Genomic DNA, 17,645 nt, shown 5'->3' on the forward strand with positions numbered 1-17,645 from the left:
GGACCCTTTCATCTGAGAACTGTTAATAGTATCTCCCCTTTGTTTTCAATCAGTATAGCTTTGCATAGCTCGAGTTGAATTCTTTCACAGGGCCACTAATGAGAGGATGTGGCCGGTGTACGTACGTGTCTCCGTCCTCGTCCTGAGCGGTCATAAGGGGGCGCTGAAGAGCCAGCAACGAGCACGGGTCTCCAGAGACGGCGTACTGGAACAGAGCAAACGCGTGCCTCTCGGCCAAGTCTGCCATTCGGGACTCCAGCAGACGCACTGAACCAACATTAGAGAATAGAAAGAGCGAGAGAGAGAGAGAGAGAGAGTGAGAGTGAGAGTGAGAGAGAGAGAGAGAGAGAGAGAGAGAGAGAGAGAGAGAAAGAAATAGAGAGAGAGAGAGAAAGAAAGAGAGAGAGAGAGAGTGAGAAAGAGAGAGGATACACAAAGAGATGAGAGACGAATTAAAATCAACTGATGACCCAACAGACACATTGTCTAATACATCTGCATCTGAATATCAATGTCATCAAAAAATGAATTCTTCCATCAAGTGCTACAACTATCGTCAAATCATCATGCATTAACTGGTCATAGGTTAAAGCCAGTTCAGTTCACCTAGGTCCATTCTGTCCGTCTCGGCCTGCGACTCCTCCGCCCCCTCTTCTACAGAAGCCCCTTGCGCCTTGTTCGTGTCCCCTGTGATGCCCATTTCTGTCTGGCTAGCAGGCTGAACTTCACCCCCTGAGGCAGGGTCATCATCATCGCCTTCGTCATCTTCATCACCGCCTGCATCGCAGTCGTTATCGCCGTCCTCCTCCTCCAGGTGAGGTCGAGTGGCTCCTACAGACGTCATGGAAAGCATAGCCAAGTTACTTAGACCATCACGTCACAATGCTCTATCGAATTATTCCATGTTATTCGAGACGGGGGAAGTTAGCAATTGGGCTAGCACTGCCTTAGTCAGTGGCCAGGCAGTATAACTGTAGGTCACGCTAGAGTAGGTCCCAGAGATAACAATCCTTTCTCAACCCTTGAAGCTTACACAGCATGGCAACCTTTGTTGAGTGACGGCTCTTTTGTTGCTGCGCTCCCTCTGTACATAGGAAGAACAATGCTGCCTCTGCCCGGAGCTGAGTGACACCACTTATGCTGTACTCACCATGCTTGATGTTCGTCCCACCTCCCCCCATGCCTGCGGAGAATGTGTAGCCAGAGGTGTAGTTCGGGAAGGTGGAGTAGCCGTGGTAAAAGGAACCTGCAGGTTGTACCATAAGCCCATAAGTATCGTAAGTAAGAAAAGTAAGAAATACATGACTAGAAAAGAATTAAGGGTATTCTTAGTACTTAAACATAACTGGATTCTGGATTCTAGATGGGTTAGCCATCTTTAATATATTTAATAATAATACGACTAAGATTGTTTGAAAGAGGCATTACAGAGTTACAAGTCTGCAGGTTGTTCAACCCCAGAGTAAAGAACTACATAGTGAAGAGGCTGGCTAGTGTTTATCCCTCCTTAGGGATCCATACACATTTTTAACCAACACATTTCCAAGACTTTTCCATGTTATTACTGGATTGTTATTATTCAGAAGAACAGCCATGAGTAATATTTAACTACTGTTTAAAAGAAAACTGAACATAAAATATAATTATTATTTAGTTTTGTTGACCCTACCTACACCTATACTTCACCGATGTCCTACTTGCAGCACACAAATTACAGCTCATTATGTAGGAACTTTTAAGGGACTTCATTTCTCCACTGAATACAAGGCAGGATAACATAGTCTGTAAATAGTTAATTTAACTTGTAATGGGATAGAGATCCTATTATGTACAGGTGATTGTCTACCGTCATGCTAACTACACTACGGTCAAGTGATGTGACTGACCTGCCTGAACATTAAGTATTGTAAAACCAATATAGATTTGTCTCTGTCGAACCTAACTAAACCACCTACACTCTACTAAACGGGTATTTGTGAAACATGACTTTTTCTAAAACCTCATCAAGCCTGGAAATTGCTATTTTCAAATTCCATTACTTTCCAGGTTTTTCATGACCGTACCAACCCTGCCTCCATCACATGGCCATATACATATATCCCAATGAATTATGTATGCTATAAAATCCAGCTACCTACACAAATATACCTTAAACATCGGGTATAAACCCGCATAATGTCATTTTACACATCCAAATGACATGCTGATATTCTAATTCTGCATCTTTCAGAAGACGATGGTAACGGGAAAGAGAGGCTCTCACCTCCTCCTCCTCCTCCTCCTCCTCCCGTGCCGGGGCCCCCTCCTGTGGCCGGTCCTCCTCCTCCGCCGCCCCGGTACATCCCCCCTGCTCCACCCGGGCCGCTGTAGTCCTGGAAATTAGGCAGCGTCTTCTGCCTCTTCCTCTGGACCTCCTCCTTATCTGTGTGGAGGCGAGGAAAGGAGAGGAGAAGAGAGGAGAGGAGAGGAGGAGGAGAGGAGAGGGCAAGAGGAGAGGAGGAGAGGAGAGGAGAGGAGCAAAGGTCAAATTCCAGTGAAGTACTTAAGTTTACTTGGACCATGGATGTACCCAGTCTCTATTGTATAACGGACAAACAACAAGAGTTGTCTAATTACAAATGTACACAAAGTAAGGACAGATATTAGTTAGAAGTGGCTGTATCAGAGGGAAGGAAGGCAGCAAAACTATGTTAGTCACCTATGATCTGTGGGTGGTAGGTGAATGGCTTGGGTTCACTTGTTTCGTTGTCGGACTTCCTCTTCAGCTGAACAAATACAGAGGTTGGCTTCTGAAGGTTCAAGTCTCGGTACTTTGGGGTCTTGAAGACGATAGCAAACTGCGAAAGGGAAGCGTAAAGCAGAACAACATCTTTCAGTTAGATCTTCTGAATGTGCATTTGTTGAACGCCAAGGGTCTGACATCTTAAGTGAACTCGTAAAAAGGTCTCTTTTAAGATTCTTGAATTGGTGTGCTTTATACATTAAAGAGTGCACAGTTCCTGAGAAATAAGCCAGGCGTTAGGTTAGGCACTGACCTGTCTGTGGACGTCAGTAGGTGAGAAGTCACCGAATGCCTCCCAAGTAAGGCCATTCTCACCCTCTTCATAGAAGCGCACCTGAATGTCATCTACGTTAAAACAGGAAACCACCTTCGTGAGTACTGACGTTTATGATCAAAATGATGATGGTGATGATGATGAAAATAAGAAAACATGTTTATGAATGATGACGACCATGACATTGAATGATAAGACAAGGTAACCAAGGGAATGTCCCTCGAGTCAGCAACTTGATTTTGGTTTGGGGGAGAGAAAGAGAAAGAGAGGGCCTCGTCATTTTCTGCAGCAAGAACAGCATTTCAATATCCTGGGGCGATGCACTTGTACGGCCAAAACCATATTTACTTCGACATGCAAATTGGGTAGGCAGCCTTTTCGCCACCTCTGTCATAATCCAAACAGTGCATGGTCCCTAAAGTCAATTAAAGTCAGTGTTTTGTGCAAACATGTACATATGACAATGCACTGCCCGCCGCAGAAACATACCTGAGGTCTAAGCCCAGCCCCAATTCATTTCCCACAGTAGCTTACCTTAAAAACTGAGTCAGTTCTATTCTGCTGTAACAAAGGACATCTATGCTAACAGCATAGGTGTATCAATGATTGGCACATTGTGCTCTTGCTGTTTTTGGCAGCTGGCGTTAAACCGATGGTTATGAGCCATCTGAAGTGTCTAGTGTTAACAGTCTAACTTTTGTGATATTGTGGTAACTCAGGTTCTTGAGGAACTTAAAGTGACATCGCAGAAGGGTGAAGAAGTCTCTAACCTGTGTGTGTGTGCGCTTCCTGTTTGGTTTACCCACTGACACCAACAACATAACATCTCACTATCTCAGGGCAGAGAGAGAGAGAAATAAATATAAAAGACATAAGGAGGAAGAAAAGAAAAACCTTGTTAAAAAAATCTTTAAAAAAACAGTAAGAGAAAGAGAGAGAGAGAAAAAAAAGATCAATCTATTCTTTAGCTTCCATTCCATCATTTCATCTATACACACATTAAAGAAAGACATGCAAAAGAAGGAGGGAGGGAGAGAGGGAGAGAGAGAGAGAGAGAGAGAGAGAGAGGGAGCGAGTGAACACCGCCAGCGATGGAGCGGGGGAGGCGCAGAGAAGGAGAGAGACTTCGGCCCTTTCTTCCTCTTTCCTCGTGCATTTGCATAATGGAGGGGGAATTCCCTGAGTCTGGAAAGCCGGGCCCGAGCTAGGAGTGTGTGTGTGTGTGTGTGTGTGTGTGTGTGTGTGTCTGTGTTAGAGGACTTCCTCCACCAACAGAACAGGGTGGGATGACGGCGCAGGTCACACGGCTCTCTGGGCCTGAACATGTGCCGCCCACGTAGAGGTTGCCGTGGGAGACACCACTTGTATTTTCCCAACACTTAGCGGTGTGAGGCTTACCTTTCTGGACTTTGTCACACAGGAGGTAGACCTCCTCCCCTCCGGTCACACAGCCCGCTGTGCGGTCCATACGCACTATCTTCAGGTTAGAGGCGTTAGGGGCTTCTGCAGATCACAGAAAGAAATATACGCAGGTGGGTGGAAGAAAATTATATGATGAATGAGCGAGAAAGACAGAAAGAGAGAGTAAGAGAGAAATAGAGAGAGAGAGAGAGAGAGAGAGAGAGAGAGAGAGAGAGAGAGAGAGAGAGAGAGAGAGAGAGATGGAGAGGAAGGGGCCGGGGGAAATTGAAAGTGTAGACTTTTTTTTTTTCCTTCATCTGCAGGAAGATGACAGGGTTTTGTTTTTTAATTCCTCTTTTAGATGCGGATGCATATGGCTCAGCGGGTCAGCGTTGCTGCAGAAACGAAACCTGATGAGGTTTTGTTTCCCAAATTTTCAAATGACAAAGTTGAATGTGAAATTGTTGAAAAAGACTAAATCTGCCTCGTGTCAGGCACACTCCTGTGCAAAAAGCGTCACAGTCGGCCTACGCCCATGCAACCTCAACACAAGTGTTTGCCATGCTAATCTCAACAGTGTGTGGGTGTTTGTGTGTGTTTGTGTGTGTGTGTGTGTGTGTGTGTGTGTGTGTGTGTGTGTGTGTGTGTGTGTGTGTGTGTGTGTGTGTGTGTGTGTGTGTGTGTGTGTAACTTCCCCTTGGCACATCTATCCAGCCCTAGCCACTTCCTCATTTGAGTCCTCCTGATTTACATAGTTGTCACTCATCACACCCTTGCAGACTACTGCTGCCCCGGCACATGCGTGTGCCATACATAGCGGGGCGTGATGAGGGCTGGGAAGAGTCATGGCGACGTTTGGGATGGTGACATCAGTCAGTCAGTCTGGTATCCTGCTGGGCAATGGCCTGAAACAGAGCGCCTGGCGAGACCCATTTCCGTTGTACCCGAGAACAGCCTCAGCCTTTTCATTTCGATTGGGATCAGTTCACGGTCGTTCGAGTCCGGCTGAATTCCATTTCCAGTTTATACATTTCTTTTCGATTTGGACATGGTTCAATTCAGCCAGACCTAAGCTGAGGAGTCATTTCCACGGAATAGATGGGAGGATATTCCAATGAAATCCCCTCAGGGTTAAGAAAACGAAACCAGGCACAACACATGTCTAGAGCCCATCTGTGTATGATCTTTTACAAAGGTGTGGCACTTTCAACCATCTTTTTGAGGCAAAGCAACCATGCTGTGATGAAACAAATTCTCACTTCTCAGTTTTGGCCGGCATACATTAAGACTTTTATCTGCCGTTTCAGTGAGGAAGATTGTTACATACTTTTTTTTTTTATTACGGTTTGGACAAAACCTCAACATCTTTTGGACTAACAATTCCTGTACCATGTCTGTGCCCTCCGCTACACAGAATTGTATCCTGCCAAAGTGAAAAACTCTCCACTGATATGTTTATATACCCAAGGCTTATTCATCATCAACACCAGTTGCTTTCACTGGTATGTGGCAGACATGCCCTTAAAATAGAAATATATGCACAAACAGACAAGTTAAACAACTAGCTATATATTTATATATATATTCTGAGATCAATGGTATTCAACGGTTTAGTTTTAAACAAATGTCTTCAGAAGGCAAAGACTACAGAATAGAGGATCCTTAAATGGCTGTCATACCCCAATGCCATACCACAGACAGTGAACATCTGAATGAAATAATGACTGGAAATGAACCTCTCAAGCAAGCTATTAACAAGCCACGTGGTGAAGGAGTAGATCTATGAACATTTGGAGCAGTCGGAGATGTGTACAAGAGGGTGTAACCGAGACAAACACTTTCATCTTCACTTTCAAGTTCCACTGTTGGTGCTTTCTGAGGACATGAGAACTTAAACCTAAACAGTATGCCACATTTATTATGAGAAAGGAACTAGTAAACAACACATCACAAACATGCAACTTATGGGGTTCAGCTGAACAGCAACAATAGCTTTGATGTGAAATGGCCTGAGTAAACCTTGTGTGTGTGTGTGTGTGTGTGTGTAACTCACTGCTGTCGTAGATGGGCTCGGACACCACCGGGTCCAGTCTGCGTGAGAACCCCCCGTCGCTGTCCGGCAGGAAGGCGGTGAACATGAGGCGCACCACACTCAGGTCCATCTCCTTAGATTGGTGTGTTGCTGCTGTGGCAACGAGGCTCTTCTGGTGCTCTGCCAAGCACAACAACACAACCAAGACATGAACACACTCACACTGCAAACGAACTTCTCTGAAAGTTTGTATCAGCATATTTCCTAGCATATAAGAACATCATGATCTTTTGAATCAGTGAATTGCACCTCTTTCCAGTCATGTAATAATACCAAGACACACACGCACACACGCACACACACACACACACACACACGCACACGCACGCGCACACGCACGCGCACACGCACACACAGAGACACACACACAGACACACAAAGCTCTAGCACTGTTATGATCCACTTACAAGCTCTCATAGGCCCACTTATAAAACAAGCAAAAACTCATACGCTAACACTCCGACTCTAAGACTGTACTGCCCGAGCGTGACTGCACCGACCTGTGAGTTCGCGGGGCAGGCGCACCTCCCCCTGACACGCGTCGATATCCGGGTGGATGACCACCCCGTTGTTGTAGCCCATCCGGTAGGCCTCTGTCATCCGCTCCTCCAAGACCTTGGTCACATTTTTCTTGGTCACGTGCAGGATTCCCAAGTTAGGAAAACTGCAAAAAAACATGCAGTACATCAGTCCAAAGACCGCTCGCTAAAAGTGGGACTCACCAAAATCGAATGCCCATGCTGTCTGATAACAGTAATGCAGCTTTTCAGATGCACTGCAGTGTGTGTGATTAACTAACCTTACCTTTCTTTCAAATCATTCTGCTAAAACCAAGCTTTGTCTAAATCTGCTGTAACAAACACGTCAGTTGTATCACTCCCATCAGTCTGCCTGTACTGAAGAACCCTTCTCAGTATGATATAGTTGACTGAAGAACACTTCTCAGTATGATATAGTTGACTGAAGAACACTTCTCAGTGTGATATAGTTGACTGAAGAACACTTCTCAGTGTGATATAGTTGACTGAAGAACCCTTCTCAGTGTGATATAGTTGACTGAAGAACACTTCTCAGTGTGATATAGTTGACTGAAGAACACTTCTCAGTGTGATATAGTTGACTGAAGAACACTTCTCAGTGTGATATAGTTGACTGAAGAACACTTCTCAGTGTGATATAGTTGACTGAAGAACACTTCCCAGTGTGATATAGTTGACTGAAGAACACTTCTCAGTGTGATATAGTTGACTGAAGAACACTTCTCAGTGTGATATAGTTGACTGAAGAACACTTCTCAGTGTGATATAGTTGACTGAAGAACACTTCTCAGTGTGATATAGTTGACTGAAGAACACTTCTCAGTATGATATAGTTGACTGAAGAACACTTCTCAGTATGATATAGTTGACTGAAGAACACTTCTCAGTATGATATAGTTGACTGAAGAACACTTCTCAGTATGATATAGTTGACTGAAGAACACTTCTCAGTATGATATAGTTGACTGAAGAACACTTCTCAGTATGATATAGTTGACTGAAGAACACTTCTCAGTATGATATAGTTGACTGAAGAACACTTCTCAGTGTGATATAGTTGACTGAAGAACCCTTCTCAGTGTGATATAGTTGACTGAAGAACACTTCTCAGTATGATATAGTTGACTGAAGAACACTTCTCAGTGTGATATAGTTGACTGAAGAACACTTCTCAGTATGATATAGTTGACTGAAGAACACTTCTCAGTGTGATATAGTTGACTGAAGAACACTTCTCAGTGTGATATAGTTGACTGAAGAACACTTCTCAGTGTGATATAGTTGACTGAAGAACACTTCTCAGTGTGATATAGTTGACTGAAGAACACTTCTCAGTGTGATATAGTTGACTGAAGAACCCTTCTCAGTGTGATATAGTTGACTCAAAAGCAATTGCGCTATCGCTATCCTATAAAACGGTTGGTTCCCATTTTTAAAACCAGTATAAAACCATTGTTCACATTTAACTGTGCAACATCTACGCACAAGTTATTGAACATGTAGTATATATATATATATATATATACATATATATATATGTATATATATATAGATATACATATATATATATGTGTATATATATATATATATATATATATATATATATATATATATATAGAGAGAGAGAGAGAGAGAGAGAGAGAGAGAGAGAGAGAGATAGTACATGTTCAATATATATATATATATATATATATATATATAGAAATAAAACACATTGGTACAAATAAATGTCAGCAGAAAGTGACTAAATCTAATCTTAGCTGGTGTAACCTGCAGCTGCGGGCCTTTCAGTGAAGTTAGCAACTCTGTTTCCTTGATGACGGACTGTAATGGATTAAAGGGATAATTCACTACGCCGAAAATAAAAATTCCGTCATTAGCTACTCTACTTCATGCCAGAAATACCGCTATGTTAGATTTGCTTGCAAGAATGTCAGTGCGGTTACTTTTTTCTCGCCAACAAGAGCCCGGTGAGCACTTCTTGCTGGTGAAATCATAACCTTTAATATTCAAACTGATGAAGATGATGATGAGTAAGCCTCTTAACTTCATTTCCTAACCATTTTAAACTTTTTCTTTCAATCACTGATCCAGTGTCTGTCAGATGTGTGCACAGGACAAGGATTTACAGACAATGGCCACGGCTGACCACCAAGCCAGAGGCTTGTTTTTCTTTTTCATCGATGTCCATTCATAAGCAACGACATTTTTACATTACCTCCTAAGGCTGATTAGTTTTTCCTGAGTTTGTGAGATATCATCTGATGATAAACAGACCCTCTAACACTTACCTCAAGACCTTACTCACCACTCTGAAAAGGTCATAAACGCATCATTAACCCAAACCGCTCAGAACAAACACACGTCAATCCTCCCATAATCTAAACTGGTGACGTCCTTCATCAAAATATCCCTTCATATAATTTGACATATGGCTCACGCAGAGTTTGCCAAAGGGCTTTTCCTTCATTGCCACAGGACCACGTTCTTGTGATTCTCAGGCTTTTGTTTTGACCGAGGAATTGCAAAACTTCTGCTTCTGAGGCATTGCCTCAGTAGAGGTCTATCTCTATTATGAGTTTCGAGGGAGGGTGACCCTTGTCTTAAGAGGCTAATCTAATGACCATCTGAAATAAGGAAATATGGAATTTGAAATCTCATGTCAACCACTACCAACTGATTCAAAATCTATGGTCCATTTTTTATTGGTTTGTTTTCAAAGATTATTTTAAATCAATTTTAAATTAAGAACCAAGTAATAAGTAATAAGTATGATGAGCTTCATTAGTCAGACTGGGTGTCAAAGGACTCAACATTAGTTTTTCCTTTTTTGTATTTATACTCACCGCTTTTATTTTTCATTTCCTGAATTTTATAGGAATTGAAACTGAAAGAATATGAACCATCTTTTACACAAACCTGTGGCTTTGGGGATATGAGTGAGTAAGGATGTGTGTGTGCGTGTGTGTGTGTGTGTGTGTGTGTGTGTCATGTCTGTGTGTGTCATTCCTGTGTGTGTGTGTGTGTGTGTGTGTGTGTGTGTGTATCTGCCATGCCTGTGTGTGTATGTGTCATGCCTGTGTGTGTGTGTGTGTGTGTGTGTATGTGTCATGCCTGTGTGTGTGTGTGTGTGTGTGTGTGTGTGTATGTGTCATGCCTGTGTGTGTGTGTGTGTGTGTGTGTGTGTGTGTGTGTGTGTGTATGTGTCATGCCTGTGTGTGTGTGTGTGTGTGTATCTGTCATGCCTGTGTGTGTGTGTGTGTGTGTGTGTGTGTGTGTGTATGTGTCATGCCTGTGTGTGTGTGTGTGTGTGTGCATGTGTCGTGCCTGTGTGTGTGTGTGTGTGTGTGTGTGTGCATGTGTCGTGCCTGTGTGTGTGTGTGTGTGTGTGTGTGTGTGTGTGTGTGTGTGTGTGTGTGTGTGTGTGTGTGTGTGTGTGTGTGTGTGTGTGTGTGTGTGTATGGAGAAGAGCCATACCTCATGGTGTTGTCTTTGGGTGGCAGCTCGGCGATGCAGATGCCCTTTTCACACTGCTTGCCCACCAGGCTGTGAGCGTGCAGGTGGGGGTCCTTGGAGTTGGTGACCAGCTGCACGACCACACGAGCCGGACCCTGGTAATTACAGATCTGCACACACAACACAAGGAGCACACCATGAGAGTCCAAAACCTGCCTAGTACATGCTAATTGGCCCCATTTCACAACCCAAACTTTCACCAGGAATCTAATGAGTAAATGAATCCTTATAGATTGTATATATACTGTAGATACATACAGTATCATATACATTGTATACATTGTATACATTGTACACAGTACATATAGATTGTATATATACTGTATGTCACTGTATGTCATCAATGAATCTAATGAGTAAAAACGAGCTGTCGAAGAATGTAGATGGAGCCTGCATACCCAACCGAAAAACATCTAGGGTGGCAAGAAAGCAAAAGAACATGACCCATCTGTGAATATCATTATGATTCCACATTATACGGGGTTTACCATATTTGATGAACTAATCAAGAGAGGAAAGTCCCTTGACTAGATAAGACAATAGCAGGCTATGTTGTAGGACTGGCATCGACGCAACGCTACTTGGTGATTTGGTACACTGACCTCATAACCCTTTTCAAATGGTAAAAAAAGAATGGATGAAGTGTTGATTATGCCAAGGTTATTTCCTTATTTGGTTCTCAATGATAACGTTTTCATGCATTCATCAGGAGGTTTCTTCACTGGCCCTTAAGCCCCACGCCCGGTGCTAGACAATTGCGGTGAAAGAGCCGTCAAGCACCAGTACCTCGCTTCAACACACCCGAGCCACAGAGCTTAAACATCAACTTCAAGACGCGATGGCACAACGCAAGCGGGTAAACAAGCACATAAAAAAACACCAATCTGGAACTGCTGAAACTGCTGAAAGTTCCCTGATCCAAAACAATCAATCAAATCAATCAGATAAATCAGCGTATTCCACCAGCAAAAGAGGGGTGTTGACACACCAGTAACCCCACTCATCATTAGCTTTAATTATAATCATGTTTTCCGATTCTATCCAATTGTGCTATCCATCACTGGGCTGGCATGCATGATTTAAGGTTGGGGCATAATATCAGTGGATGGTTGCATCTAGGTAACTTTCTTGCCAAAAAATAGGGGGAGAAAAAAACTAATGAAATAAAAATAGAAACAGGGCGTACGACAGAGACAGAAATAAGGTAAGCGCATGCCTATAAGGTAGGCATGGAGACCTTTGTGACAGCTGTCTAATCAGTCTGCCAAAACAATAACATTCTTCGGTCATATTTCAAGAAAAGAGGAGGGGATTTCCACAATGATTCCACTCCACAGGAGGGACTTTCTTCACAGGACCAAAAGGTTTTGACAATTGGAGAGAGCTGGGTGACAGGGTGAAATTAATTACACAACAGTGCAGTTTTTGAATAGATCCATGGCTGCCGTTGCCTCGAGTGTGGATGGACCACAGCCGACGGGACATTGTTGTCTCCGCTGGCGCCGTCTGCGGGGTTGCCGCGGGGCGTCTCACCCCTGTGGGGAGAGTGTGGCAACACCCGCCGTCTGGGGCGTTAGTCCCTTTTGAGCACCCCTGTGCGCGCGAGAGAGAGAGAGAGAGAGAGCACTTTCTCCTCCTGGGCAACTTGACTCACTCACGAGGAGCATCAAAGCGAAACACCCTCAGCCCACGAGAAAAAATACAAGAGAAAGAAGAAGAAGAAGAAGAAAAGAAACAGCATCCCACACAATATCAGAACAGGAGGGCAAAATTGTGTATTTCCACTTAATGCCTTCTTTCAAGTTCAACATGAGAGAGAGAGACAGAGAGAGAGAGAGAGAAAAAGAGAGAGAGAGAGAACAAGAAGAACAAAGAGGAAACACACTACGAACATCTGTTTGTATGTTTGAGTGTTGATTTGTGACACGCATGTTACAACCTCAGTAGGGAAGTTGGAGGTTATGCGAGAGGAGTGGAGGGAATTCCTCCTTTCCTTTTCATTCGGTAGGCAGAGAGGAGAGAGAGAGCGCTCTGTAAACAGTCCTGAATGTCAACTTTCTCCATGACATAAGCAACGGCATATGATGCTCTGCCTGGTGTTGGAAAGCACCCAAGATCATGGGTTTTACTGACCCCTCAAAAGCATGAGAGAGATAGAAAAAAAGAGAGGGAGGGAGAGAGAGAAACAGATAGCGAAAGAGAGAAAGAGAGTGAGAGACACACAGAGACAGAGAGAGAGATAGCGAAAGAGAGAGAAAGACAGAGAGAGAGAGAGAGAGAGAGAGAGAGAGAGAGAGAGTGAAGAAGAGAGCGTGAGGGTGTGTGACCTGTGTGTTAGCGTGTTGAGACCTATGCAGTGTGGTACGCTTAAGTGGTTTCAATCTGAAGCCCTAAAATGGGCAAAGAAAATACACACACTCTGTACACACACACACTCTGTACACACACACACTCTGTTATTTCCTCCTGTCAACAATGCCTGAGGTGTATTTTGGGAACTAGCACTCGAGGACATCATTTCACAGAATTAGCATCAGCGTGTAGCACCATGAAAAGCCATGTTTCATAAACTAAATGGGCATGATGTACCACATTCAAACAAATACACACACACACACACACACACACACACACACACACAACCTAGCCTAGTCTAGTCACCTGACCAGAACTTACACAGTAAAACCAATTCATACATGCATTCATACACCCACCCACCCACACACACACACACACAGTACAGTGCTATGTTTTGACGGCAGGGGGAGGGGTGGGAATATGTCTGGGAAAGATAGAGAATAACACATAGAACACAAGACACAAAACATGCAACACGCAGTTGTGTGTGTCTGCAATGGTTTCTGCGCGCACTGGGTTCAGCGATTGCGCGACATCAGCCAGCACTGTGGCGATGAACCAGGTTTCTTGTTACAGCGCTGAGGTTTGCACTCTGGGGCAGCAACAGACAGCACATTGTCTGCAGCGCGCTGCTCTGCGTGTCTGAGTCTGTCTGAGAGGCCGATTGGGGGGGGGGGGGGGGGGGCGGAGCAGAGCAGAGCCGTGCGGCGAACACCTCGTTTCCCGTCGGTGACGGCACGCTGCGCTTCCTACTAATTACACCTCTGACACATGAGGAAATTCCCAACGGGGCAACGTTGCAGAAGAAGGCTAGGGGGGCGAGAGAGAGAGAGAGAGCGAGAGAGAAGGGTGGTACGGAGGGAAGCATAGAGGGGACAGGGAGAGACGAGTTAGAGAGAGAGAGAGAGAGAGAGAGAGGAGCCGAGACACATTGAGATGGGAGGAGAACATAATGGTAAGGAGACAGAGAGAGAAAGATAAGAGTGGGGGGGTACATACAAATAGGAGGAGAAGAGAAACAGACAGTGAGTGAGAGAGAGAGAGAGAGAGAGACAGAAAGTGAGAGTGAGAGAGAGAGAGAGAGAGAGAGAGTGTGAGTCTTACCTTCACTTGAGGGTACGTCTTCCTGTTCTTCTCACTAGAGGCCCCTGGGAGGCCCCCGTGAGACGGGCCCTCACAGCCATAGCGAAACCTGAAGCCCCTCTGACAGACACAGACAGAGAGAGAGAGAGAGAGAGAGAGAGCAAGAGAGAGAGAGAGAGACACAGAGAGAGAGAGAGAGAGAGCAAGAGAGAGAGAGAGAGAGACACAGAGAGAGAGAGAGAGAGACACAGAGAGAGAGAGAGAGAGACACAGAGAGAGAGAGAGAGAGCAAGAGAGAGAGAAAGAGAGAGCAAGAGAGAGAGAGAGAGAGAGAGACAGAGAGAGAGAGAGAGAGAGAGAGAGAGAGAGAGAATATCAGCCTCCTGTAACTGCAACTGCTCCACACAGCTCAGCACACATCAGATGAGCCATGTCTAGAATACTGATCTATACGTAGATTGGCTGGGAAATCTTTGCATTTCATGACCAAACATGTTGAACTTGCCACGACTTCTCAACTTACATCAAGCCACAAAATTACACTACCGTAATCTAGACTTAAGGATAACATGCTATTTTGAAATCATGTGTAAGACATTGTGAGAATATTTCTCTCATTTACAGAGATATCCAGATATCCATTTACGTTGGAACCTCCTTGCATAGTTTACTCATATCTTTAGTTTTACTCTTCAAGTTCCAGGGACATTGTACAATGCAGTTAGCCTACCACAGCCAAGGAGAATTAAACTGATAACGCCTCAGATATAGCATTTGTTTTTGTATGAACTGACATAAAATCCACATCTCAACAGTTTTGATTGACGGATATATAACTTGGCAATATTAGCACATCTGCAGTGTTGCATGTTGATGCAATACACCCAAAGATTCCAGTTAGTATTGGTGAAAACTTACTTGTTTAGGTTGCTCTGCAATCTGAACGAAAGGTCCATCAACTGCACAAAAAAATGGAGATGTTCATTAACTATCATAATCTAACCCCATCTAAAGATTCCTCAATTGTGTTTTCTTAATGCTCTGCATTTTACTGACACATACGCACACACAAATAGATGCAAATACACATACATATTACATACTTATTAACACAATTTACATCCATTTTGCTCTCAGAGATTCCTGTAATTTGTACTGTATTCCTGACCTCCAAAGGGGTCAGTGAACACTACAACACAACGTGAGACGTGTCAGCACTATTGAGAGACAACCACACATCAACAATCAGAAAGAAAAAGAAAAAAAGAGAGTGGGGCGGTTCGCATCTCCTCCGGCTGAAGTGCGTTTGCTTGTACCGAAGAACTCTTCCCCTTCCTGCCTTGAACAGGGACACGGTCCTGACCACATCCTCTCCGTGTCAAACACTTCTGGGGGAGGTGGCAGGCAGGAGAGTGCCGGTTGCCCTGGGTAGCACATGTACTTTGATGGTGAAACCTATTTAGATTGCCTAATGCATCAGGCTGAAAACTTGAAGCTGAATTTCTGTTGCAACTCTTTTATGCAATGATAGCCACTTCATCAGGTTTGAGCTTGAAGACACTGTGATTTTCTGAATAATTTCCCAGCCATTTACTTATATTAGAAGACAACATGAGTGCAACATAAGTCACTTTGGTGTTGTAGCACCTCTCAGCCTTTTTCTTACATACCAGCTCTTTACGTACATGTATGAACGTAACAGTGATGTTTAGTATTTCAAGTTAAATTTCAGTACTCAGCGTCCATCCGCTCTGATGTGTCTATGGAAAAATCCTAAGTTATGTGGAAACCCTTCTCCAAAGTTCCAATTATTTTCATATACCAGGTATATCCTCACATGAGGATTCCCTATATGTGCGTGCTCTCCTCATTACCCACTCCCAGCCACAGTGCATGTGTAGCTCACAGGGCTGTCTGGCTGTACCCAGTACACTCAAACAAGGACTCGTCACTCAACCTCTCCTTTCAGACCGAGAAGTGAGAGTGCCCAAAGAAAAGAAAATCGAAGATGCTGGCACTGAGAGTCACTCTCCAGGAGAGCAGTTTCACAATGACATCATGAAACTCCTCTGAATGGATTCATCTGAACGATGGTTCGCTGTAAGAGACACTGACTGAGGTCTGGGAGTTTACGGTTGTTTTCATATATGGTTTTGGAATGTCCCAAGAGACTAGATTTGATTACAGTTCACTTTAAGGTCACTCTTTAAATCTAGAACACACACATTTAAAAACCATATGTTAAACCACATGAAACCTCTGTCATATTTCTAGTGATCAGTTAGAGGAATGACACTTTTTCAAGTTCTTACCTATTCTCAGGCTGTTGGAGTATGACATGTTAGGGAGGTTCACAGGAGGTTCTAGGTCGATCCAGCTGGGCTCTAAGCTATAAGCGTCATAAAACTGTGAGGAAAAAGGAGAGAGAAGGGTTTCATTTCTTGAACTCTGAACTTTCAAACAAGAATGACTGAAACCTTCCTAAATTAATTCAACTAATCTTCAGGTGGTCACAGCCAGACAACAAGCTTGTGCTGGCTGACCTGAGAATGTTCATGAAAAAAAGATTTTAGTGGTGTACTGACTGAAGTGACAAGAGGCCCCTGAAGCTCATAACAAGTGTCTGCAAAAAGCACGTTCTAGCTGCCTGTTGCGTTCCATGTGGTGGCTTCAACAGGTAGCCCAAGGTGGAGGCTGTTCAGAAACGCAAACCTCAGCGTATTTCAACAACTTCCTGTGAGCAGCAATCGAGCATGCATGCCACACCAGCATCTCTATCTACTTCCTGGGAGGTTCTGCATAATAGCTCAAATAGTGTATTACAACCAGCTACTGTAGCATGGATTGTATGGGTGTTCCAAGCCCCAGCCCAAATCACTATCTCTAAAGCATATAAACTTAAAAAAAATTAAAAATAATGCTGACTCTATCGTACATTCCAGAAAAATGCCTTTGACATTCAAATAATCACTTAAGGTATAAGCCTTGAGTGGTTCAAAAACATTGTGGCTATTATAGGGTGAATAAGATCCTCTTGTGGTCAATGCTAAATATTCCAATATATTCCAACAAAAAGCACACTAGTACATTTGACCCTGGTTCTTTTGGTCCCACAGTGTTTTTTTAAGACCTCAGCCTAAAGGTTCACCGCAGAACTTGGTAGCTGCATCTCTTCAACCTGCACTTAAGTTCATAGTAAAGTCTGAAATTCCAGCCTAATCTGCTCGTGTTATGCTGGGTGCTGAGACGCTACTAACCTGTGGATGAAGGTATGAAGCGTCTTCGGCCATGATTCCTGGGACCAAAAAAGAAATGAATAAATAAACAAACAAACAAACAGCAAAACACATACACAATTAAAACTCAGGTCACGATTAACGATCAGCATGAGTCAAGGAATAGGCTATATTTTGGAGAGGCATTGAGTGACTTACTAAAAACGTAGAGATGCAATACTAAAGGTTTCTTTCAAAAATAGCAATAATAGCAACACGTCAATTTAGTGCCTCATCTTGGCGATCTTTTGGTGACATCACTGGCTTTGACCTGATGCATTATCGACGAATTCCATGTCACAGACAAGACTGATACTTCGCTATG

The 17,645-nt window shown here is 43.7% G+C and overlaps 1 protein-coding gene across 3 annotated transcripts in view; it reads right to left on the reverse strand.

Annotated features, from left to right (window-relative positions):
* Positions 1 to 17,645, reverse strand: part of nfkb1 (nuclear factor of kappa light polypeptide gene enhancer in B-cells 1) — a 32,321-nt gene that overhangs the window by 11,253 nt on the left and 3,423 nt on the right. Inside the window, exons 2-16 of one of the 3 annotated variants that reach the window (XM_031587123.2) lie at positions 17,480 to 17,640; positions 17,303 to 17,340; positions 16,358 to 16,451; positions 14,964 to 15,004; positions 14,067 to 14,165; positions 10,566 to 10,714; positions 7,050 to 7,213; positions 6,511 to 6,669; positions 4,455 to 4,559; positions 3,036 to 3,127; positions 2,699 to 2,837; positions 2,264 to 2,422; positions 1,151 to 1,246; positions 607 to 831; positions 126 to 267 (exon numbers count right to left, since the gene is read on the reverse strand). In XM_031587123.2, the coding sequence (XP_031442983.1) occupies positions 126 to 267; positions 607 to 831; positions 1,151 to 1,246; positions 2,264 to 2,422; positions 2,699 to 2,837; positions 3,036 to 3,127; positions 4,455 to 4,559; positions 6,511 to 6,669; positions 7,050 to 7,213; positions 10,566 to 10,714; positions 14,067 to 14,165; positions 14,964 to 15,004; positions 16,358 to 16,451; positions 17,303 to 17,335 (1,697 nt within the window). In that variant the 5' untranslated portion in view covers positions 17,336 to 17,340; positions 17,480 to 17,640. The remainder of the gene's footprint in view (positions 1 to 125; positions 268 to 606; positions 832 to 1,150; positions 1,247 to 2,263; positions 2,423 to 2,698; positions 2,838 to 3,035; positions 3,128 to 4,454; positions 4,560 to 6,510; positions 6,670 to 7,049; positions 7,214 to 10,565; positions 10,715 to 14,066; positions 14,166 to 14,963; positions 15,005 to 16,357; positions 16,452 to 17,302; positions 17,341 to 17,479; positions 17,641 to 17,645) is intronic. The other 2 variants (XM_012841605.3, XM_031587122.2) reach the window with 2 other exon arrangements.

This window comes from Clupea harengus, chromosome 20 (assembly GCF_900700415.2).
Source record: "Clupea harengus chromosome 20, Ch_v2.0.2, whole genome shotgun sequence".
Classification (NCBI taxonomy): domain Eukaryota; kingdom Metazoa; phylum Chordata; class Actinopteri; order Clupeiformes; family Clupeidae; genus Clupea; species Clupea harengus.